Source organism: Triticum aestivum, chromosome 2D (assembly GCF_018294505.1).
Source record: "Triticum aestivum cultivar Chinese Spring chromosome 2D, IWGSC CS RefSeq v2.1, whole genome shotgun sequence".
In the NCBI taxonomy this organism is placed as follows: domain Eukaryota; kingdom Viridiplantae; phylum Streptophyta; class Magnoliopsida; order Poales; family Poaceae; genus Triticum; species Triticum aestivum.
The window spans coordinates 533155714-533180528 of record NC_057799.1 but is presented as its reverse complement, the minus strand read 5'-3'; the positions used below and the strand labels follow the sequence as shown (position 1 = coordinate 533180528).

General features: G+C 53.0%; 1 protein-coding gene across 1 annotated transcript; it reads right to left on the bottom strand.

Annotated features, from left to right (window-relative positions):
• Positions 1-22320: 22320 nt before the first annotated feature.
• On the bottom strand, positions 22321-24809 carry LOC123049810 (uncharacterized). Its single transcript, XM_044472680.1, has 7 exons — positions 24487-24809; positions 23952-24410; positions 23781-23857; positions 23642-23679; positions 23489-23530; positions 23272-23343; positions 22321-22385 (listed from the first exon to the last, which is right to left on the bottom strand). The coding sequence occupies exons 1-5, from the start codon at positions 24690-24692 to the stop codon at positions 23489-23491; spliced, it is 822 nt and encodes a 273-aa protein (XP_044328615.1). The 5' UTR covers positions 24693-24809; the 3' UTR covers positions 22321-22385; positions 23272-23343.
• Positions 24810-24815: the final 6 nt, after the last annotated feature.

Here is a 24815-nt window from a genome sequence, read left to right as displayed (position 1 = left end):
ATCTGGTCCAAACTTGCAGCAAGTATAGTTTGAAATATTTGAACTGGAGACCAGTGGATCTTCATGGATCCTGGTTGAGGGCTCAAAGGACTAGCTAGGGAAATTGGTTTGGAGGCAAAACTCAAAGCAGAAAGGGTAGCTCCTTTGTAAACCTCCAAGGATCAAGATAGAAGGCAGAAATTGTTTTTGATGAGAATCAAATGGAAAAGAAATTTTGGGGAGGTTCAAACTGCTGGATTTGAGGAGTAACTTGACACAAAGATGGGGAAAGGCTTATGGGAGTGGATTTCCACTTAGGTCATGGCAAGAGGGATTTTTGGAAAGGGGAAAAGGATCACTCAAATACCATAGGGCCATTTAAAAGATTTTTCAAAAGAAATTTTCCCAAGTGAAAAGCATTTGGTTTTGAGTCCAAATAAAAAGGGAAAACCTCCAAGACCAAGAACCAAGTCTTGGGTGAATCCAAAACAAAACACTTGCCATAAAAAAAATTGAGAGGGAGAGTTCTCCAGAAGAAAAATTTAAATAACCTCCCTCAATTTAAATAAAAGTTTGAAAAAGCCAAATAAAATCTTTGGGTGTCACAGGGGTAGGCCTATATAAACCCCCCAGGGCACCCATGCAAAGGGTTGGTCTGATAGACTTACACACACCATATAGAGAGGAAAGGGAGAGCTAGCCTTGCTCTTCTTCTCCCTCGAATCCGACAGCTCAAGGAGCACTTGTAGATACTTGCTTTGATCTAGTGATCATGCGGAGACCCCGCAGAGCAGGACTAGGGGTGTTATCTCCACGGAGAGCCCCGAACCTGGGTAAGATTCGCCGGCGTGCATGTCTTCGCCTCATCCCGTTTCCAGGCACCGGCGACGTCTTACTGGCTCCCACAATGATAAGCCACCCGTTGGCATATGTCGCACCCACCACCCGACATTTGGCGCCCACCGTGGGGCCAGGTGCACCGTCGTCCGGAGACCTGTTCTGGACGGGAACCCTTTTTCTCCCCCGCGAGCGCAGCCAGCCTGCTACGCCCGATGGCGTTTGCCCCGACGCGCTGCAAGGCGTCGATGATGCCTGCGCAGCGAGCTGCCTCGCCGATCTGCTCGGCAAGACTCGCATCTCCGACGAGCCCGCGTCCGACGCGGGCACGGACTACCCCGAGAGCCGCCTCGTCAGCCTCCTCGACCAACTTCACGTCTCCGGTGAGCCTGCTGTAGACTTGGAGTCGGTCGGCTCCACCGACCCAATGCTTGTCGATTCTGACACGGCATCGCTCGACGCCTACCCCTCCGACGTGGTGGTCTTCGACGACCCTCTCCCTCGAGCTGACAGCGGCAACAGCGCTGTCACCGAAGTGTTGGTCATCAGCCACGTCGCCAACTCGGGCGAGAACGCCCACGACGCCCTGCAAGCGGCGATGCACGACTTATCCGTCCCCATCCCGGCCGACGCCGACGCCGAGACCTTGGAGGCACGCCGCCTTGCCCTCATCGCGGAAGGCCAGAAGATAGCCTCCATGAGACGCCTCACCAAGGCTCACCAGCGCGAAGTCGACCGCGCCGCCTTTGGCACGCCGCCTCGTGGCGGGCCGAGCCGAGCCGGCTTCGTCCAGAAGCGTGGCGCGGCTATCGCCAGCATGCTGGGGGCAGACCGCCCCGTCTACGCCACCCCGCTCGAGAATCTGCGAGCCGCTCAGGAGGCCGCTGAAGAGCTAAATGGGCTAGGAGCCGATGAGCTCCCCTACATGACAAGGCGGATCCAGCAGCTGATCGACGCGGCCGCAGAACGGCACGAAGCCGGTGCCCGCGCTGAGAGTCCTCCCCCGCGCCGGGAGCACGCCGCGACATCCCGGTCGCCGACTGCGAGCGGCGCCCGCGTGAGGAAAGACAAGGAGCCGGCTGCTAGCCGCAGCCGGACTCGTATCACCATCGAGCGCGACGCGGAAGGCCGCCCTCGAGCGGTGGAGCGCCAAGGAAAGCCGCCTCCTCCCCCGCCTCGAGGGGAGAGATACCCCACCCCGCCGCCTGTCACGCATCCGACTCTTGGTGGCCGACTAGGCCACCGCGAAGGAGTCGGCGAGAACGACGCTCGCCACCGGATCGACCACCTGGCTCGGTCCTTGGTGCTAGAAGAAGAAGATGATGTCGGTCCGCCATGCTTTGGCCCCCGCATCCGCGACGAGCCCTTCCCCAAGGGGTTCTCGCTCCCCAGAGACACGCCTAAGTACAACGGCTCTGTGAAGCCGGAAGATTGGCTCATCGACTACTCTACTGCTGTCAGCATAGCCAACGGCAATCGGCGCGTAGCCGTGAAGTACGTCCCCCTCATGCTACAGGGCACGGCGCGCACCTGGCTCAACAGCCTCAAGCCCTACAGCATCAACAGCTAGCTGGACTTCACGGAAGTCTTTGTCCGTAACTTCACCAGCACGTACAAGCGGCCTCCCAAGCCTCGCCAGCTCTCCCTATGCGTCCAAGGGCCAAACGAGTCGACCCGTGACTACCTCACGCGGTGGGCCGAGCTCCACAACTCCTACGAGGGGGTGCACGAGGTTCAGGCCATCGAGTACTTCACCGCCGGGTGCCGAGAGGGCACCCTCCTCAAGCACCGACTCCTTTGCGACGAGCCGGCTACCCTCGACGAACTGCTGATCATCGCGGACAAGTACGCCACGGCCGACTCCTCGATGAAGACCGAGCTTCGAGTGGACGCCTCTGGGAAGGTGATCGCTCCGGCTCCCAAGACGCCGGCTGGCGACTCCAATCGGCGCCCCTACCAGAACGAACACAAGCGCAAGGCCCCTATGCCGCCCTCCACCAGTCGGCAAGTGGCCACAGTTGAAGATGAGCAGCCCGAAGAGCGGCCCGCTCCCAAGAAGAAGGGTGGCAGGCCGTCTTGGCAGCCTGCTTTCTCCTACGAGCAGACTCTCGACGCCCCCTGCAAGTTCCACAGCGGCGCGAAGCCGTCCAATCACACGACCCGAAAGTGCCACTGGCTCACGCGAATCTCCAAGGGCGAGGGGCTGGTGCCACCTCCGCCTCCCGGCCCGCCGCCTCCAGCCCCCCAGGAGCCGGCGGCTCGACCAGCGGTCGAAGCCATTCAAGATGAGTTCCCTGAAGAGCACGCCGCCTACGTCGTCTTCACAAGCCAAGTTGAAGAAAAGCGTAGTCGGCGCCGTCAACACCAAGAGGTCAAGGCAGTCGCCTCTAGCACCCCCAAGTTCATGCACTGGTCCAAGAAGCCCATCAACTGGAGCCAGGCCGACCACCCAGAGGTGATGCCATCCCCTGGCTCCTACGCACTAGTCTTGGATGTCACCCTCGCGACGGAGAGGCGAGCTACCCGATTCTCCCGCGTCCTGATTTATGGCGGAAGCAGTATCAATATATTGTACCGCGATACCATGGAGAAGCTAAACATCAAGGCGAAGCATCTCATGCCAAGCCGGACCGTGTTCCATGGCATCGTGCCCGGCTTGTCTTGTTCCCCGATCGGCAAGATCAAGATGGATGTTCTCTTCAGAGACAAGGATCATTTTCGCCGAGAAGCGATCTGGTTTGAGGTAGTGGATCTGGAGAGCCCCTACCATGCTTTGCTTGGCCGACCTGCTCTGGCCAAGTTCATGGTTGTGCCCCACTACGCCTACCTGAAGATGAAGATGCCGAGCTCGAAGGGGATCATCACTATAGCCGGCGACTACAAGAAGTCCATCAAGTGCGCTATGGCCAGCAGTCGGCTGGCCGAGTCCCTCGTAGTGGCAGAAGAGAAGAAGATGCTGGAACGGGTTGTGGCCATGGCCGGCAAGCAGCCGGCCTTGTCCCCCAACCCCAAAGATTATGATGCGCAGGGCTCTTTCCAGCCGGCCAAGGAGACGAAGAAGATACCCCTGGACCCGGAGAACCCGGAAAGATTTTCTGTCATTGGGGCAAACCTGGACAGTAAATAGGAAGGCGAGCTCGTCGACTTCCTCCGTGAGAATCGAGACGTCTTTGCATGGTCGCCAAAGGACATGCCGGGCATCCCGAAGGATTTCGCCGAGCACAAATTACATGTCCGAGCCGACGCGAAGCCGGTCAAGCAGCCCCTCCGCCGACTGTCAGAAGAGAAGCGAAGAATCGTAGGAGAAGAGATAGCCCGGCTCCTCGCCGCTGGCTTTATTATGGAAGTATTTTTCCAGAGTGGCTTGCCAACCAGTCTTGGTTTTGAAGAAGAATAACAAGTGGCGTATGTGTATAGACTACACCAGCCTCAACAAGGCTTGCCCCAAGGATCCGTTTGCTTTGCCACGGATTGACCAAGTGATAGACTCCACGGCCGGATGCGAGCTGTTGAGTTTTTTGGATGCCTACTCAGGGTACCATCAGATCAAGTTGGACCTAGTAGACCGCCTGAAGACTGCCTTCATCACACCATTCGGAGCTTTCTGTTACCTGACTATGACATTCGGCTTAAGGAATGCCGGTGCCACTTTTCAGCGTTGCATGCAGAAATGCCTCCTCAAGCAACTCGGCAGAAATGCCCACGTCTACGTAGACAACATTGTGGTGAAGACAGAGAAGCGCGGCACCCTGCTGGAGGACCTCAAAGAAACATTTGCCAACTTGCACCGATTCCAGATCAAGCTCAACCCCGAGAAATGCGTGTTCGGAGTACCAGCCGGCCAGCTGCTAGGCTTTCTGGTCTCCGAACGCGGCATCGAGTGCAACCCTGTGAAGATCAAGGCCATCGAGAGGATGGAGATTCCCACCAAATTGCGAGATGTGCAGAAGTTCACTGGGTGCCTGGCCTCCTTAAACCGCTTTATCAGCCGACTAGGAGAGAAGGCTCTCCCCCTGTACCGACTCATGAAGAAGTCCACTCATTTCGAGTGGAATGACCAAGCCGACCAAGCCTTCCATGAGTTGAAGAAGATGCTGACCACTCCACCTGTCCTAGCGGCGCCGACTGAGAAGGAGCCCATGCTCCTCTACATTGCCGCGACTAGCCGAGTGGTCAGTACAGTTGTCGTGGTCCAGCACCCGGAAGAAGGCCGAGCCCAGCTAGTCCAGAGGCCGGTGTATTATCTAAGCGAAGTACTATCCAGCTCAAAGCAAAACTACCCGCACTATCAGAAGATGTGCTATGGGGTGTACTTCGCCGCCAAGAAGCTGAAGCCCTACTTCCAAGAGCATCCCATCACGGTCGTGTGCACCGCCCCGCTTGCCGAGATCATAGGCAGCCGGGATGCATCCGGCCGGGTGGCTAAATGGGCCATTGCATTGGCACCATACACAATCTTCTACCAACCCCGCACCGCCATCAAGTCCCAAGCGTTGGCCGACTTCCTCGTCGATGGGCCGAGACCTAGTACCTACTGCCGGCTCCCGACTCTACCCATTGGCGGATGCACTTCGACAGGTCCAAGATGCGCACCGGCTTGGGAGCCGGCATCGTCCTCACCTCTCCCAAAGGCGACAAACTCAGATACACGCTGCAAATCCACTTCGCCACCTCCAACAACGTGGCCGAGTACGAGGCGCTCATACATGGGCTCCGGCTAGCCAAAGAACTCGGCATACGCCGGATCCTGTGTTATGGCGACTCAGACTTAGTGGTCCAGCAGTCATCTGGCGACTGGGACGCCAAGGATGCAAACATGGCGAGCTATTGATTCCTCGTCCAGCAGATCAGTGGGTACTTCGAAGGGTGCGAGTTCCTTCACGTGCCAAGGGCCGACAACGACCAAGCAGATGCCCTGGCACGGATCGGCTCCACCCGACAGGCTATACCGACCGGTGTCTCCCTCCAGCGCCTCCTCAAGCCGTCTCCGGAGTCGAACTCTATCTTCGTACCGCCTGTCCCTGATGCAGCCGGATCCGACTGGAGGAACCCCGCAGGCGGCACGGGGACTTCAACAACCGGCCTGGGGACTGCCGTAGTCGCACCCGGCTCGGGGACTTCAGAACCCGGCCCGGGGACTGCAGCAACACAAGAAGCGGTGGCCGACTCCAATTCCATGCCACCCGACCCACCCACCCGAGTCATGGTGGCCGTACTAACAGTAGAAGAAGTCACAGCTCCATCATGGGCCCAGCCCATCCTCAAATTCCTAGTCAACAGAGAGCTGCCGGCTGATGAGATCTCAGCAAGACTAGTGTAACGACGAGCCGGAGCATATGCAATAATGAACAGAGAGCTTGTCAAGCGCAGTGTCACTGGAGTCTTCCAGCGCTGCGTCGAGCCAGAGAAAGGAGTGGCAATCCTCAAGGATATCCATCAAGGCGAATGCGGCCACCATGCAGCCTCAAGATCACTTGTGGCCAAAGCTTTCCGCCACGGTTTCTTTTGGCCGACTGCTTTGGAAGATGCCAAAGAGATAGTCAAGAGCTGCAGAGGATGCCAAGTCTTCAGTTCCAAGCAACACCTGCCGGCTTCTGCACTCAAGACCATTCCCCTCACCTGGCCCTTTGCCGTCTGGGGAATGGACATGGTGGGCCCATTCAAGACAGCCCGCGGCGGCTTGACACATCTACTTGTCGCCATGGACAAGTTTACCAAGTGGATCGAAGCGAAGCCGATCAAGAAGCTGAACGGGCCGACTGCCGTGACGTTCGTCACCGACATCACTACTCGGTACGGCGTACCGCACAGCATCATCACCGACAACGGCACAAACTTTGCCAAAGGAGCACTGGCACGTTTCTGCGCGACGCAGGGTATCCGACTGGACTTAGCGTCCGTTGCCCACCCGCAGTCAAACGGCCAGGTCGAGCGAGCAAATGGACTCATCCTCTCCGGCATCAAGCCCCGACTGGTCGTACCACTGGAGCGATCGGCCGGCTGCTGGCTCGATGAGCTGCCGGCTGTCCTCTAGAGCCTGCGTACTACCCCTAACAAGTCAACCGGCTTCACTCCATTCTTCCTTCTATATGGTGCCGAGGCTGTCATCCCAACCGACATCGAGTTTGACTCGCCTCGGGTCACCATGTACACGGAGGCGGAGGCCAAGGAAGCACGAGAAGACGGTGTTGACCTGCTGGAAGAAGGCCGGCTGTTAGCACTCAGCCGGTCCGCCATCTACTAGTAGGGGTTGCGCCGGTACCACAACCGCAAGGTCAAGCCAAGATCTTTCCAGGAGGGCGACCTTGTGCTTCGGCTGATCCAGCGAACAGCCGGCCAGCACAAGCTCTCGCCCCCCTGGGAAGGCCCTTTCGTCATCAGCAAGGCACTAGGAAACAACTCCTACTACTTGATCGACGCGCAAAAGCCAAGAGCATGCAAGAGGGATGATTCTGGCAAGGAGTCGGAGCGACCATGGAACGCGAACCTCCTGAGAAGATTTTACAGTTAAAAGCAGTATGTATCATGCTACCCTTTTGTCTTAAGTACAAAACAACAGGCCCCCTGAGAGGCACTCGGGGACTGCCTTCCTTTATCTATGAATGACGAGTGTCATATGCACGAATGTATTATTACATTTGATTTCTGTCTGGCACCGGGTTCGACTAGTCGGCCCGGGGACTGGCCGCCTTAAGCTATATTAAAGTTCTACCTGAAGTCAGACAAGTAATGTGCCGGCTCCCGAGTCCTCTCTTGTTGAAAGTCACAGCTCAAAGAACCGACTGTCCGACTAGCAAGAGCCAAGACAGAAAGGATGCCCACACAAAAAACGGCTAGGGACTAATGAACTTGTATAGCGAAAAGACGGCCTCCAACCATGCTTGCCGGCTGTCATAACAGCTGGCTGGCCGGCTTCCCAAACACTTCGCTATAATCCAACAAAGCTCGAGTACTTGCCCTCCCAATTGGCCAAGCACTTCTCCAGCCATAGATTGCAGAGCAACTGTCCGACTGGGGAGGCGGCAACCAAGGGAGGGCGGCAAAGAAAACAGCAGAAGGATGAAAAGCAAAGAACAAGGGAAAGCCAAACGCATGCATAATAATATTTACATATAAAGCCCCCAGTAGGCCGGCAATCAACATAGTTCGAATACACCCAGTGGGTGGAATTGTGCAAACTTAACAAAATATTGTTTTAAAAGTGATAAGACAGGAAAATAAAGATAGCGGACTAGACTAAAGGCGCGGTGTGAGAGCCGGGTTGGTCGGTGGAGACGGCGTCACCAGCTGAAGGAGTGGCCGGCTGGTGGGTCTCGGCTTAATCATCACCGGCGGCAGGCGGTGCACCCGCACGTGTCGTGTTGCTGGATGCACGGTCAAGCTAAGGCGGGCCGGCCGCTCCACCATCCGGCCCGGCGTCTTCACCCTCCTCCTCCTCCTCTTCGCCCTCATTGCTGGAGTCGATCTTCTCTGCCGAGTCTTCGCTGTCTGCCGGGTTCAGCCCAAACCATTCCTCCGGCTGGGCAACACCGTTGTCGTCCACCTCAGGGGCGAAGGCGCTGGTGTCGGTGTAGTCGGCGATCGCTGAAGCCCGCCGGATGATAGCCGGCCGCGCCGGCTCCAGCTCCGTGTCGGCCTGCTGCCGCCAGGTGGCCAGCTGGTCCAGACTTAGCTCGGGATACCAGGCCTTGACGAACTCCAGCGCCCGCCTGGCGCCGGACCGAGCCGCCGAAGCCTTCCAGGCTTCGAAGCAGCCGACCGCCACCTCCAGCCAGTCGGTAGTCCAACTGGGGGTGCGGGGAACCACTTCGCCAGGCCAGAGGGCGGCCAACATCTGCGCTCTGACACGTTGAAGCCGGCGGAGCAGGTGATGAGCCGGCTGGAGGCGGGCTTGGATCGCCAAGACCTGCTCCTCCAGTGATCGGCGAGCGTTTGGTGCAATCTCGGCGCCAGCCTGCCTCTGTGCTTCGCGGCGGGCCTCGATGATCTGGTTGGCGGCGGTAGAGTAGCCAGGGAAGTACTCTGCGCAAGAAAGAAAGAGAAAGAAGAGAAAACACCAAGTCAGAAAACGAGCCAAAACGGCAAGCGGCAAGAAAGGACGAAGAAGAGGGCGGCTTACCGTCAACCAAATCTTCGATCTGGCCATAGCCATTGATCAGCGTCTGCTTCGCTTCGGCCCAGCTAGTCGCCTCTGTCTCGTACTCGGCCTAGAGGGCGGCCTCACTGTCCTGCACCGCCTTCAGGGCCGCCTTGTGGCTCTCCTCCTGGTCGGCCAACCTCTTGGCCAGGCGGTCACGCTCCTGCGCCAAGGCGGCAAACTCCTCCTTAACATGGAGGGCAGCCTGAGACCCTCCCAGCTGCTCCCTCAGACTAGCGTTGGCCGCTGCAAGGATGGCAGAGTAAAGGAAGCAATAAGAAGAAGTCGCCAAGGAAGATCCGACCCGACTGCTCAGCAGTCGGCCTGAATCTCGGGGACTACACCCAGTGGGTGCGCTGACGCGCCCCCACGTGAGATAAAGGACGAAGCACTTACCCCGGCTCTCAGATAGGTCAGCGGTCTTTTGGGTCAGCTCCCGAGCCTGGGAGTTGAAGGCAGCCGCGCGAAGGTTGTGGTAGTCCTGCAAGACAGGCAGAAGAGCGAAGTAAGAGCAAGAATAACAAAACTAGATCCGCTAAGAAGTTCCAAGCCGTCTGCTCAGCAGCCGACTCAGAACTCGGGGACTACAGCCAGTGGGTGCGCTGACGCGCCCCCACGGAAGAAACCAAGTTCAAAAAAGCAAGACAAGAAGACTAACCCGGATGGCCGCCCGCGTCGCAAGGAACTCGTCGTTGTACTTCCTCAGCGCCGTAGCCTGGGCTTGAAGCCGGGTCCGGACGTCCTGCGCGGCCACATTCATCACGGCCGTCCCTCCGCCCGGCGTCCACCCCGAGCTGGCGCTGGCCGCCTCCATATCCTGGGCCAACGAGCTGGAGCCCGCGGCTGGCTGCGGCTCCGATGCAGCCTTCTGTGGCTCTGATGCGGCCTTCCCCGTGCGCTGGCGCGATGGCGTCCGGACCACCAGATCAGTCCTCGCGGCCGGCTCGCCCCCGGCCGATTGCACAGGCGGCAGGTCAGGCCGGCCTCCTTGAGTCGCCCCAGTCGGCGGGGACGGTGCCGCCACCCTCTCCAGGATGACGATGTCGTCCTCCCTCTCCAGCCCCGGCTGGTCAGCGCTGGCTTCTTCTGGCGAGGGCTCTGGGGCCCCAGGCGCCGTGACGCGTAGTGGGGTGACCAGCAAGGCCCCCTCCGCCATCGCCGCAGCCGCAGCCTCCGCTTGGGCCTTGGCCGCGGCGTCAGCGCGCGCCTTCGCCGCCTCCTCCTCCTGCGCCGCCTTGGCGGCGGCCGCCCTCAATGCCTCCGCCTCCCGCTCCTCCCGCACCTCCCGCGCGTTCCGCTCCGTCGCCGCCTGAAGAACGGCACGGGGGTCCACGCGGCGAGTAGTGCTCCCAGATCCTCCCGGCGACCCAACGACGGAGGCGGCAGCAGCCCACTCGAGCGACAATGGAGCCCTGGTTTTTTGGAGAAAAGACAAGGACTCAGGAGCTACCAGAGAAAAGAAAAAAGAATACACGAAGGAGTATATACTTACGCCGACACCGTCAGCGGCTGCTTCACCGCCTTGCGGAAGCGGGCCGCCTTCGCGGCCGCCTCCTCCCGCCTGGTCGCCGCTGCCCCGCCTCTGGGCTTCTTCGGCCGACTGCCGAACAAGCCCGGCGCGGCACGACGCTTTTGCCCGCCGCCCCGAGCAGGCGGCGCGGCGGAGGAACCCGCGCCGTGGCCAGGAGCCGGCTGGCGGCGTGGGACGACTTCCGCCTCGTCATCGTCCGGCCAGTCGTCGAAGCTGACTCCAAGCCCGGAGCCGCCTGCCTCGCCGCCGGCTTGGCCACCGCCCGCCTCGGTGTTGTCGTCCATGGCGGCCGCCCCCAAGTCGGGGTCCTCCAGATCGTGCTCCGCCCGGTCGGGGATGAATCGGCGCTCCGTGTCCGACCCGACTGCAGGCCGAAGAAGAGGGCTCTGTCGAGACAAGCCAACTAGTCAGAGTCGGCCAAAAGGAACTCGGCGACAAAACTGAGAGAGGAGAAAGAGAAAAAGAGAACATACCGTGGGCGGCGGGTGAGCTCGGCAATATGGCTCCTTGCCAAACTGCCACTCTGCGGAGAGCTTGCAGTTCGCAAGGTAGTTCACCATATGGGGCACTTCGTCGTGCGGCATGTCTTTGGTGCACATCCGACTCGGATCGAGCTGGCCGCTCATCTGACAGATCAGATGAGGGCGGCTCTGGAGCGGAAGCACCCGGCGCGTGACGAAGGCGGCCAGCAGGTCGGGCCCCGATAGGCCCTCCGACTGGATCATCACCCGCAGTCGGGCGACAGCTGCGGCTCCAGCCGGCGTCAGCGTCACGGCCCGATAGGACCACTGGGGCCGCCTACCCGCCGGCGGGCCGGCTTCGTAAGCCGGCAGATTGACGTAGTCGCCCTGCGGGGCGACGTTCTTCACGTAGAAGTATGACTTCTGCCATAGCTTCACCGACTGGATCAGCGTGATGACGGGGAAGGGGTTGTCGGCTGTCACCCTCCGCATCGCGATGAAGGCGCCACTCTGAGCCGGCACGCCCTGCATGCGCGTGCCCAGCTTGGACTGGAAGAACTCCCCCCAGAGCTCGAGGGTGGGGAGGACGCCGAGGTAGCCTTCGCACAAGGTGACGAAGGCGGACAGCAGCACCACCGTGTTCGGGGTGAGGTGGTGCGGCTGGAGTTGGTAGAATTCGAGAAAGGAGCGGAAGAAGGCGCTCGCGGGCAAGCCGATGCCCCGCAAGAAATGCGAGCGGAAGACCACCCGCTCGCCTTCCTCCGGCTCCGGCGTGATCTCCTTCGCCGGCGCGAGACGGACCCGCACCTTGTCCGCGTCGGGCAGCCGCCGCGTCTTGCGGAGGAACTCGACATGATCCTCATGGACGTTGGAGCCGTCCCAATCCCCGCCGTACTGCAACGCGGCGTAGGGCTGGCGAGAATGAGCGCGGCGGCGGACAATCGAGTGGCAGAACGGTGCGGCGGTGAGGCGCTGTTGCAAGAAAGAGCAGAAGGAAGAAGATGGCGGAGAGGAGAGGGGCGTGCGAGCGCCTGCCGCTTCCCCCCTCCCCCTACTTATAGCTTCGCACGGTGAAGCCGAGGAGGCGAGGCGTGGGGTGGGACGTGCGATTAACTGCACCCACTCCCCCCATGCCCCGCGATTATTACGCCCTAAAGGCGTGCTGAAATCGCCGCAGGAAGACGTGCGGGCGGCTTTGGGCCGCAGAGAATCCGCGCCTGGGCTCGGGCGTAGGAGTGGTGGGCCCCCGACCTGCGGCGACGTCTCGTCGCGCGCGTGGGCTGATAGGCTTTTTAGCCAAGGGATGCCACGTGGTTCGTAGGCGGCCAGTGGCCGGCCCGCGGCCCGGTGCGCGCGCCGGCAGACTCCCGCCTTCCGACTTCAAAAAATTTCGCCGAGACGGCGCGCCCAAACGAAGCCGGCTCCCGGCAGCCGACTTGTCAAGATAGGAAGCTGACCGAGTTTCTCGACTTCCCCCAACCTCGAAGCTCAATCAGCTTCGGGGACTACTGTCGGAGTAAATGGCCACGGGTAGCCTAACCGACTCCCCCTGGCTCCTCAAAAAATTATCAGGCCATTTGAGCCTTCAAGCATTCGAAGCACTGGGCCGCCTTCCCCCGGCCGGCTATCCCAGGGGCCGACTCTCAGAAGGCGACCCAGTCCCAGAAACCTTCCCCAAGAAAGCTACGAAATGGCCTACTCCAGGAAGCCGGCTCCAAAAGGACCGACTTCCAAAAGCCGGCCATGAAGAACACCGACTCCTAAAAGCCGGCCATGAAGAACGCCGACTCCAAGAAGCCGGCCAAGACCGCACCCATCAAGATTGTGTCCACATAATGGTGACAAGACGGGGCGTGGTCGCAGTACGGCCCACTACCCCCGAATCCCGAAGCAGGCATGGCCACAGGACGCCGTACGGGTCAGCCATCTCCCGTCCGGCTCGGCACTGTAGCCATGTTGGCCTCAACGTCATCCACGACAGACGCCAGTACGGCCCGCGGGCGGCGGGCCCCTTTAGCCAGAGAGATGCACGAAGGCGGCTCGGCCTCCCCCAGTCGGCCAGGGGCGTAGCCGGCCCCCAGGAGCCGGCTACCCCCTCCCTCGAAACATGTGCCACATTAAGGAGACAAGACGAGGTAAGGCTACAGTGAGAGCCCACAAGGCGGCACACTGTAGCCACGCTTACCTCGACAAAGCCCTCGTCATCAGGGGCGAGGCTACAGTAACCAGCCGCCGACAAGACCCCCAAGCGGTGGGGCCGGCCTGTCGACCAAGAGGCCGGCGGGACCCACCAGTCGGCGGGCCCCAATGACCGGCGGAGAAGCCGGCGAACACAGACACTGACGGCTGGGACCCGCGCCCAGCCGGATTACACACACACGGGGCACCCATGCAAAGGGTTGGTCTGATAGAGTTACACACACACCATATAGAGAGGAAAGGGAGAGCTAGCCTTGCTATTCTTCTCCCTCGAATCCGACAGCTCAAGGAGCACTTGTAACTACTCGCTTTGATCTAGTGATCATGCGGAGACCCCGCAGAGCAGGACTAGGGGTGTTATCTCCACGGAGAGCCCCGAACCTGGGTAAGATTCGCCGGCGTGCATGTCTTCGCCTCATCCCGTTTCCAGGCACCGGCGACGTCTTACTGGCTCCCACAATGATAAGCCACCCGTTGGCATATGTCGCACCCACCACCCGACAACCAAGGTAGAGTTCTGTAGAACTGTGTAGTGTGCTTGAGACCAAGAATATCCGTCCCTGCATATTATTGAGTCCCCTCCAAGCGTGCCTTTTCCAGTCAGTCTCCCCTCATACCGCGATTTAGGGAGACCTATCTTCTTAAGGCCAGGAATGAAGTCAACACAAAACCCAATGACATCCTCTGTTTGATGGCCCATGGAGATGCTTCCTTCTGGCCTAGCGTGGTTACGGACATATTTCTTTAGGACTCCCATGAACCTCTCAAAGGGGAACATATTGTGTAGAAATACGGGCCCCAGAATGACAATCTCGTCGACTAGATGAACTAGGACGTGTGTCATGATATTGAAGAAGGATGGTGGGAACACCAGCTCGAAACTGACAAGACATTGCGCCACATCACTCCTTAGCCTTGGTATGATTTTTGGATCGATCACCTTCTGAGAGATTGCATTGAGGAATGCACATAGCTTCAGAATGGCTAATCGGACGTTTTCCAGTAGAAACCACCTCAATGCAACCGGAAGCAGTTGCGTCATAATCACGTGGCAGTCATGAGACTTTAGGTTCTGGAACTTTTTCTCTGGCATATTTATTATTCCCTTTATATTCGACGAGAAGCCAGTCGGGACCTTCATACTGAGCAGGCATTCAAAGAAGATTTCTTTCTCTTCTTTCGTAAGAGTGTAGCTGGCAGGACCTTCATACTGCTTCGGAGGCATGCTGTCTTTTTCGTGCAAACGTTGCAGGTCCTCCCGTGCCTCAGGTGTATCTTTTGTCTTCCCATACACGCCCAAGAAGCCTAGCAGGTTCACGCAAAGGTTCTTCGTCACGTGCATCACGTCGATTGAAGAGCGGATCTCTAGCTCTTTCCAGTAGGGTAGGTCCCAAAATATAGATTTCTTCTTCCACATGGGTGCGTGTCCCTCAGCGTCATTCGGAACAGCTAGTCCGCCGGGACCCTTTCCAAAGATTACGTGTAAATCATTGACCATAGCAAGTACGTGATCACCGGTACGCATGGCGGGCTTCTTCCGGTGATCTGCCTCGCCTTTGAAATGCTTGCCTTTCTTTCGACATTGATGGTTGGTCGGAAGAAATCGACGATGGCCCAGGTACACATTCTTCCTGCATTTGTCCAGGTATATACTTTCAGTGTCATCTAAACAGTGCGTGCATGTGTGGTATCCCTTGTTTGTCTGTCCTGAAAGGTTACTGAGAGCGGGCCAATTGTTGATGGTTACAAACAGCAACACGTGCAGGTTAAATTCCTCCTGTTTGTGCTCATCCCACGTACGTACACCGTTTCCATTCCACAGCTGTAAAAGTTCTTCAACTAATGGCCTTAGGTACACATCAATGTCGTTGCCAGGTTGCTTAGGGCCTTGGATGAGAACTGGCATCATAATGAACTTCCGCTTCATGCACATCCAAGGAGGAAGGTTATACATACATAGAGTCACGGGCCAGGTGTTGTGATTGCTGCTCTGCTCCCCGAAAGGATTAATGCCATCCGTGCTTAAACCAAACCATACGTTCCTTAGGTCAGCTGCAAACTCAGCCTAGTACTTTCTCTCGATTTTTCTCCACTGCGACCCGTCAGCGGGTGCTCTCAACTTCCCGTCTTTCTTACGGTCCTCACTGTGCCATCGCATCAACTTGGCATGCTCTTCGTTTCTGAACAGACGTTTCAACCGTGGTATTATAGGAGCATACCACATCACCTTCGCAGGAACCCTCTTCCTGGGGGGCTGGCCGTCAACATCACCAGGGTCATCTCGTCTGATCTTATACCGCAATGCACCGCATACCGGGCATGCGTTCAGATCCTTGTACGCACCGCGGTAGAGGATGCAGTCATTAGGGCATGCATGTATCTTCTGCACCTCCAATCCTAGAGGGCATACGACCTTCTTTGCTGCGTATGTACTGTCGGGCAATTCGTTATCCTTTGGAAGCTTCTTCTTCAATATTTTCAATAGCTTCTCAGATCCTTTGTCAGGCATGGCATTCTCTGCCTTCCACTGCAGCAATTCCAGTATGGTACCGAGCTTTGTGTTGCCATCTTCGCAATTGGGGTACAACCCTTTTTTGTGATCCTCTAACATGCGATCGAACTTCAGCTTCTCCTTTTGACTTTCGCATTGCGTCCTTGCATCGACAATGACCCGGTGGAGATCATCATCATCGAGCACTGGTTCCTCTTGATCTTCAGCAGCTTCCCCCCTTGCAGCATCATTGGGCACATCGTCTGGTTCCTCTTGATCTTCAGCAGCTTCCCCCGTTGCAGCATCACCGTATTCAGGGGGCACATAGTTGTCATCGTCCTCTTCTTCTTTGCCGTATTCCATCATAACCCATATTTCTCCGTGCATCGTCCAAACATTATAGTGTGGCATGAAACCCTTGTAAAGCAAGTGGGTGTGAAGGATTTTCCGGTCAGAGTAAGACTTTGTATTCCCACATATAGGGCATGGACAACACATAAAACCATTCTGCTTGTTTGCCTCAGCCACTTCGAGAAAATCATGCACGCCCTTAATGTATTCGGAGGTGTGTCTGTCACCGTACATCCATTGCCGGTTCATCTGCATGCATTATATATAATTAAGTGTGTCAAAAACCATTACAGAACATCATGAATAGATAATTAAGTGACCAAATTAATAGAAGTTCATCATCACATTAAAACCCAAAGTACATACATAGTTCTCATCGAACAACATATATATAGCTCTCCAGAGCATCTAATTAATTAAACCATACATTGAAACTATGTAAAACATTTCAATGCAAAAACAAATGCGATCATAATCACAACCAAGGTAACAATTGATCCAACGGCATAATGATACCAAGCCTCGGTATGAATGGCATAGTTTCTAATCTTTCTAATCTTCAAGCGCATTGCATCCATCTTGATCTTGTGATCATCGATGACATCCGCAACATGCAACTCCAATATCATCTTCTCCTCCTCAATTTTTTTATTTTTTCCTTCAAGTAATTGTTTTCTTCTTCAACTAAATTTAACCTCTCGACAATAGGGTCGGTTAGAATTTCCGGTTCAACCACCTCCTAGATAAATAAAATCTATGTCACGTTGGTCGGTATATTTGTCATAAACAATAAATGAACCAAATAGTTATAAAAAGATAATATATACCACATCTGAATCATAGACAGGACGAGGGCCGACGGGGGCGGATACCAAAACCATCGCACTATGTAATAAGAAGGAATAATAAAAGTAACAAAATTAGACAAGTAACTATCTAAAGTAAGAATTTTTTTCCTTTCAGAAAGAAGATAAGAACAAGAGGCTCACCACGGTGGTGCTGGCGACGAGATCGGCGCGGGCGATCGACGGCGGTGAAGACGGGGACGTGACGGACCGCTAAACCTAGACAAATCTTGGGGGAAATGGAGCTCGGAGGTCGAGTTTCGAGAGGAGAAAGATTAACTAGTGTGGCTCAGACATTTCATCGAACACCTCATGTGCATAGGAGGTGAGCTAGAGCACCCAAATGCCCTCCCCTCGCCGGCCAGAAAAAACAGAGCACTGTGGAGTGCTCTGCTGTGGCGATGGGGTATATATAGGGAACTCTTTGGTCCCGGTTCGTGGCACCAACCGGGACTAAAGGCCTTTGGTCCCGGTTGGTGCCACGAACCGGGACCAATGCCCCTTTAGTCCCGGTTGGTGGCACCAACCGGGACCAAAGGCCTTGTGCTGCCCTGCGTCAAAAGTTTAGTCCCACCTTGCTAGTTGAGAGGGCTCGAGAGTGGTTTATAAGCGCTGCTGCGCCCACCCTCTCGAGCTCCTCTCAACTGCAGGCTTTCAGGCCTAACCGTTCTCTTTGCCTGTGGGGCCTACTGGGCCTTCTGCGGGCCTGAATCCTGGCCCACGGATGGGTTTCAAGTCGTATTCAGGCCGTGGTGGCCCAGTAGGTGGCATAAATTTTTTTCTCTGTTTTTTGTTTTCTCTTTTGCTTTATTTATTTTGTTTTGTTTCTACTAACAACAAAAAACTTATTTATTTTATTTCTAATTACTTATGTATTTTACTTTAATTATTTTATTTTTATTTATTTTACTGCTGCTATTTTTATTTATTTTACTGCTGCTATTTTTATTTAATTTATTAAGGTTTATTTATTTTAGTTACTATAGTTTATTTTATTAAGGTTTATTTATTTTTATTTATTTTATTAAGGTTTATTTATTTTATTTACTATAAAAAAATGAACATAGATACGCCTATAGAGAAAATTCAACCTAAATTCATAATAAATTTCTATGAAATTCAAAGAAATTTACTGTGAATTTAGGTCAAATTCCCTGTATAAGGGCATCTATTTTCACTTTGAGAGGAGCTCAACAAGGCAGAGAGGGACGGGCTTATAAACTGGTGTGAGCGCCCTTCGGTTGGCGAGGTGGGACTAAACACTGGCCGCAACTAGGACCAGCCCTTTAGTCCCGGTTTGTGGTATGAACCGGGACTAAAGGGTGGTGGGCCAGGAGCGTGGCCCATTGGTTCCGGTTTGTCCCACCAACCGGGTCCAAAGGGGCCAGACGAACCGGGACCAATGCCCCCACGAGTCCCGGCAGGCCCCTGGCCGCACGAACCGGGACCAATGCTCGCATTAGTCCCGGTTCGTGATTGAACCGGGACTAATGTGAATATTGCCCTGTGACCAAAGCCCAATTTTCTACTAGTGGTGGTCCGAAGTGTTTTTCCTGAGATGATGGCCAAGGTAGTGTTACAGATTCCAATCCGTGTGCCTGAGGTGGATGATTTTGTTTCTTAGCCTCATGATCGCTTTGGATCCTACTCAATCAAATCAGCATATAACTTGGCCAAGTATGAGAAATTTCATGCTACTCGTAATTCTAATGGCCATGGTGTGCAGTTAGACTTTGGTGTTGAAGTGAAAAGTTGGCAACCTCTTTAGAAGGTCAATGCTCCAGGGAAGATGAAGATCGTTCTCTCGAGACTGGCCCGTGATTGTCTGCTGGCGGGCAACCAATTTCTATGATGCCATTTTGCATTTTGCAAACATTGGGGCATTTTTTCTGTAGCAGACAAGAGCTAGTTGAGCATCTATTCATCTTTTGCCATTTCGCACATCAGGTATGCCGAGTGGTGAAACATAAATTAGGCTTCCATCTATGCCAGAAAGGTTTCATTCATTCATATCATATATTTGATTTCCTTCAGCGAGCGACCTCTCTTGAGGTCACAACTTTGGTGGTAACAATTTGGCATATTTGGGAGGCCTAGAATAATGCAAGAAACAATGATGTTACGACGCGTCCTCGCAGAGTGGCTGAGAAAGCTTTGTCTTATGTTGACTTCATTGTGCAGAACTGTGGTAGGACTGCAATTGCTTCAAGTAGTGATACCCCAACATCTCCTGTTAAATGGGTTCCACCACCACCAGATGCAGTGATGGTTAACGTGGATGCTGCACTCTTCAAGAGTTCTCGATGAATGAGAGTTGACGTGGTAATCAAAAACCACATCGGAGATTGCTTGCTAGCTTGCCACGAGCACATTGATGAGGTTACCGCCCCGAAACTAGCAGCATGACTGACGCTAAGGCATGTGGTGGCTCTCACCCATCAGGGAGGCTTTTCAAGGGCCGTTTTCCAGTCAGTCTGTCATTATCTAGAGAATCAATGCTTCGACGATTGATCGCTCACCATTAAGGCTCATCAGTGGTGATATCACTCGCCGGTTCCGTCTGTCAACACTATTCGAACAGTGGCGCCTCACTAAACTATCCACACAACGCAACACAAGAACGAATACAGAGGTCCGCTGAGGACATTCCTCGTGTTGTGAAATGCGTACATTCCTCGTGTTGTGAAATTTGTGAACGGCTCCATTGCAATTATGCTTCATCAACTTACTATCTAGTCCCTCGGTGCCAAAATATAAGACGTTTTTTGCAGTTCAAATTCAGCACTATCACTTTCGGTGTAATTTCAATGAAATGTCATGACTTCCATTAATTTCGGTACATGCTAAAATAATTGCCTTTCAGTCAAAAATTTAGCAATCTCGGTTGTACATAGAGATTCAAATTAGTTTTTGGATTATCGAAATATTTTATGGGATCTTAGTCAAATTAAAATGGGAATTTCGGTCCTTTGGCCAAAATGAAAACCGAATCACTGAATTTCATACTTAAACTGTACCAAGAATTGCTTTTCCAGATTTTGCATGGAAGAGCTAGCATCTTGTACGCACCCAAAAAAATCCAAGACCATGCAGGTGTTCCATTAATACACATGACATAAATCTGACTTGCTAGAATAGACCATATATATAGCTCTAATTAACAAGAGCGCCACGACTTCATATAGTAGCATCATAGCATAACATAACATTATGAGTTCTAGGAGACTTGCAAGCCTCAAGCAAGCAGGTGACATAATCACGGCGCAAGCACTAAGTAGGTAGTATAGGAGGAGCAGCAGGAACGGAACAACCAAATGCTAGCTGCAGCAGCACCGGTGGGTGCAGTCGCCCATCAACCATCTCTGTCTTCACATGGAGCAGACGGGCCTCAGCTTCGGCCTGAAGTTCACTAGTGTGTTGGCATCGGTGGATGCTCGGCCTCCAAACGCCGGCACCTGCACTCGAAACAATCAGACAACCCTGTCCGAAGGAGTAGGTACCTGACAGAATGATCCATATAACGCAACACAAGCAAGAACAAAGGTACTCTCAAGTGCATTCCTCATGCTGTAAAATGCAATGCGCTATGATTGAAAACACTACAAATTCATAACAGTCAGCAGTCAGCACTACTGCAAAGCCGTTACAGATCAATCAGAGACCCCCGCCAGTCTACTGTCGGAAACAGTAGGTACTTGTTCTCAAGTGCTGAAGAGATCTTTTGTCATTGTAGGAATTGGCTTAAGCATCAATCAAAGTCGATGTATGTCTCGATAAGCTGAAAACCACTATTTCTACCACGCAACACCAAAAATTGTGTACTTTTCAAGACAGGCAACCAGTGCATCTTATCAACTAAAAACAGGTGATGTACCCTACTAAGATCTGTACAAAGGATGCAGTCTTCTATCAACGGCATCATACACAATTTGTCTATTCAAGCTATTCTACTATGCTATTCATGCACAACAGTACTAGTAAGAAATAAAACCGAGTCTTACCGAACTTTTTTCACCAAATGTCCCAGCCGTTCGTTGCCTCTTTGCCTCAATATCATCCTCAACGGTTGGCAGTCCATCCATTTGATTATGAGTATGATAACCTTCTTGTATTAAACGCTTTGTGCCTGCCCAAGCATTAAAAACTGGATTAACTTTTATACGTATGACATAACTTCACTCATTTCACCTCTAGCCTACCCCAACTTGTTTGGGACTAAAGGCTTTCGTTGTTGTTGTAACATAACTTCACTCAAATTTAACGTCTTATCTTCTTTAACAGCCAGCATTTCAAGGACCACGGGTGAAGAAAGAGGTGTGTGCACGTTTGAAATAAGAGTATGAACTTTATTTGCTTCCATTAGTTTCTAGTGAAATCCATGATTTCTTAGAAAAATGCAAGATCAATACAGAAGTAACACTAGCAGAATGTAAGCTTAGCCGCTCACAGATGCAAACGTAGTCCTGAAAGACTGAAACTACCGACCGAAGACACAAAAAAGTTGGTAAAAATGCAGCAGAAAGTAGCTGGGCCAGCTCAACTGAATTAATACTCATCTGAAACAGGAACTAACGAAATTATAACAAGGCAGATAACATGTTATCTATGGTGAACATTGACACTTGATTACAGAATACATATTCTCTAGCAAGTAACGGAAAAGGGATCAAACAAAGCTAAAAGTTACCAGAAGGTGTATACGTTCTGGTACTAAACAAAGGTGTTCAACTAATTACCTGCATTTGTCGGTGTTGAGATCCCAGGGTTTTCAGCATGAACTTTCAAGGTACCAGAAATGATCTGGCATATTGGAGCACCTGCAACAAGTTGACAGTTAACAATTGCAGCAAGTAACCAAACACTGACGAATTGCAAGAAAAAAGCAATCCCAATAAAGAGTGCAGTTATAAACTAGTACTGTATCAGGCAAATATAGGAAGGCACTTAATGTGAAGCAACCAATAAAATGATAACCGCATAGAGAACTTAAGGGAAGACTTTAATTTTCACCTAGATCTACTAATGTTAACCTCCACAAAAGTGGGGCAACGATGTGTTAGGACTTAGGAACCTAGCTAATGCAGGGCAGCAGGGTTAGACAGAGATTGAATAGGTATAGAATTGTGACAGAAGTGGGGAAAATATGTTTGGACACAGATCTTCTAAAATAAGCCCTACAAACAGAGGCAGAATGTGCTAGGTTATTTGAAATGCAGGAATCCGGATGAAAAGCTACCCCCATGTACCTTACTTAGAAAACATTATGATAACAAGCCGCAGCCCGCAGGAGGGCAGAAGACAGAGCATAGACAGTTTTAAACTACTGGTTAGACTGAAACATATCACTGAATGCTATCTATCAATGATGCATATAGCCAGTTGGTCAACTGTGCGGATGGAGGGTTATCATCAAAGCATAAAAGCGGGCGAGGGTATCAGGATAATTTACCAGAAATTTTCACTAACGATGTGGCATGGACTTTAACATTATCTTTGGATGCGCCAAGCATGGTCTGCTCTGACGGAGCATCAAAAGCATCTGCAGCAAGTTCAACTGTAAAAAAAAAAAGACAGCATCTCAGTAGATGCATCTTAAGTTCTTAACATGCTTTCAATATATAGTCAGCAATATATCCAAGAGTTCTTATTGCTAACTAGAAGTTTGAACATTATTAGCGTTATGATATTTCTAAGCAAAAGTTACACGATCATAGCATCCTGTAATCTCAAAGATATGCTGCACAAAGTATAGCAGGATGAAAGGTATCATGTAAATACAGGGCAGGGCACATCCATGCTGTCCTATGTTTGGTTTAGAGGGTCAAGGTGAAGTAGGGGCCATTGATTGGAACTGACTCCATCTACAAAACTACTCCCTCTATAAACAAATGTAATAGTAGCCTAAAACGTCGTACATTTGTTTACAGAGAGAGTACTATCTAATTTACCGCCATTTTCATTGGCATAGTTTTCAGTAAAATCTATTAGACTGTACTATCATAAAATCTAAAAAACTTGCCCCTTTATTACTTTTTAAATATATACTCACCTTAACATGCTTTTCAAATTTGAACTAAAACCACGACACTTATTTTGGGACGGAGGGAGTATAATATACTCATGTTTTAAAGGTTCTTAAAATGAAAGGGACAGTGGAAATTTCTGCACTGAAAAATCTTTGATCTTGTAGCAGGTGGCCAAGACATCTAAACTATTGCAGGTGATCAGCCAATAAAATAGGAGATATTCTGTGCAGGGTTTGAAAGTTAGGCTGTAGTTAAAAGGTAAAATGCAGCTGGAGGAAATGATGTGCGTATATGGCCCAAAAGGACTCAAAACGGATTAAACACTCAGTTAAGAACCCAGCTAGTGCATTGAGAGAGACAGTGGTAAATGATCATAGCTGAAGAATTGCTAAACAGAATTATTCTGAAGTTTACCTTCCTTCCCACTTGGTTGAAAGTCATAGCTTAGTGTGCAACCTCTAGGTAGACCAGCCTGCAAAGTCTGATCTGAAGATCACACAAGTTCATCAGTGCAAACAGAACAGAACAGTAACCAAAAGTGGTTCGTTTTCCCAAACAAAATAATTGGTGGAGTGTAAACAGTGTTCTCGGTGGAAATGCAAGACACATGAAGAGGAGAAGCTGGTTTTACCTAGGTAATTGACCAGCAGTTCCAGTGCTTCATCTTTCGATCCTGCCGGCCGGTTCATTGGAGGAAGACATGGTTAGTGACTGCCAAACATATATCGAATCTAAGAGCTACATTGCTTAATCATAATATATATTTGTGAAGGGGGCATTATACCAATGCTCGAATCCCTAACGAGGCGGCAATACCGCTGGCTGCAAAAGGCAAGGAATTAATCAACGTGTTGTCAAAAACTTGGAAGAGCAGAACAGAGGAGAGCTTAAATCAATTCGCCTGGAGGTAACAAAGACATTACTGTTTATGGCCGTGATGATAGCGTCTGTTTTTGGCGGCTGGGGGCCTTGTTTCTTCACACGACGCCTCAGGAACAAACTGTGAATGGTTACAGACAGGAGGGCCGAAGTGAGATCAAATTGACACTGACTATGTTATCAAGGTACGAGTCTGAATGATGAATTTTTCATACCCGGTCCCAATGGGGAGTACATCGTGCGGCATCATGCAGCGGGACGGCAGCACCGTCCGGCGTTTCAGCTCCGGAGTACGGTGAGCCAACTCGGGGATAAGACACGCTGCGTGGCTCCTCACCTTGTCCCAGTCGATGGCGGCCCTGAGGTGGCCCGAGTCCGGGGCGAGTATGGAGTAGTTCATGGAGCGGAACCTGCGCTCGGCGCGGGTGGAGCTGCTGCGGCCGTAGGCGTACTGCTTGTCCAGGTGCATGTCCTTGTTGCCGGTGACCACGTTGGCGAAGCGGGGGTGCATGAGGAGGAAGTTGTTGAAGATCCTGGCACGGAAGCTCCGACGTTCACTGATGAACGGCGGCAGGAAGGTGTTGAGGTACATGAGGGCTTCATCCCATTGTCCCCGCCTCACCAGCCGCCGGATGTGCTCCACGTTGAACAGCACCCCCGTCTCGCGATTCAGCCTGCACGCAGCGATCCATTGATGTAAACCAAACCAGCACGCGAGCGTCGATCTCAAGATAAAAAGCATACACGTACTCTCTGAAGGCGCCGTGGAAGCCTTGGTCCACGAGGAAGGAGAGCAGGCGCCGCTCACGAAGCCGCTTGACGCAGGAATACTGCACCGTGCACGAGGGCTTGACGGCGTCATTGCCCTTGCCGGAGACCACGACGGAATTCTCGCCCACGCTGGCGTCCTCGTCATCATTGCCGAAGACCACGACGGAGGAACTCATCACGCCCATACAAAGTCGGCGATTAGGATGGAATTGAACTTTCGATTGGATTTGGACGGGGGAGTGGGGATTGGGGGCTTTGGGGCCCGGCACTAGTTCCCCCTCGTTATAGCGGCTGCGGCAGACGCAGAG

Excerpts from the sequence above, each read along its gene's own strand:
- LOC123049810 (XM_044472680.1), bottom strand. The coding sequence starts at position 24,692 with ATGGGCGTGATGAGTTCCTCCGTCGTGGTCTTCGGCAATGATGACGAG. Across the intron at positions 23,680-23,780 it reads TATCATCACGGCCATAAACA|CCAGCGGTATTGCCGCCTCG; the intron begins GTAATGTCTTTG and ends TGCCTTTTGCAG. Across the intron at positions 23,531-23,641 it reads CGTTAGGGATTCGAGCATTG|GATCGAAAGATGAAGCACTG; the intron begins GTATAATGCCCC and ends ACCGGCCGGCAG.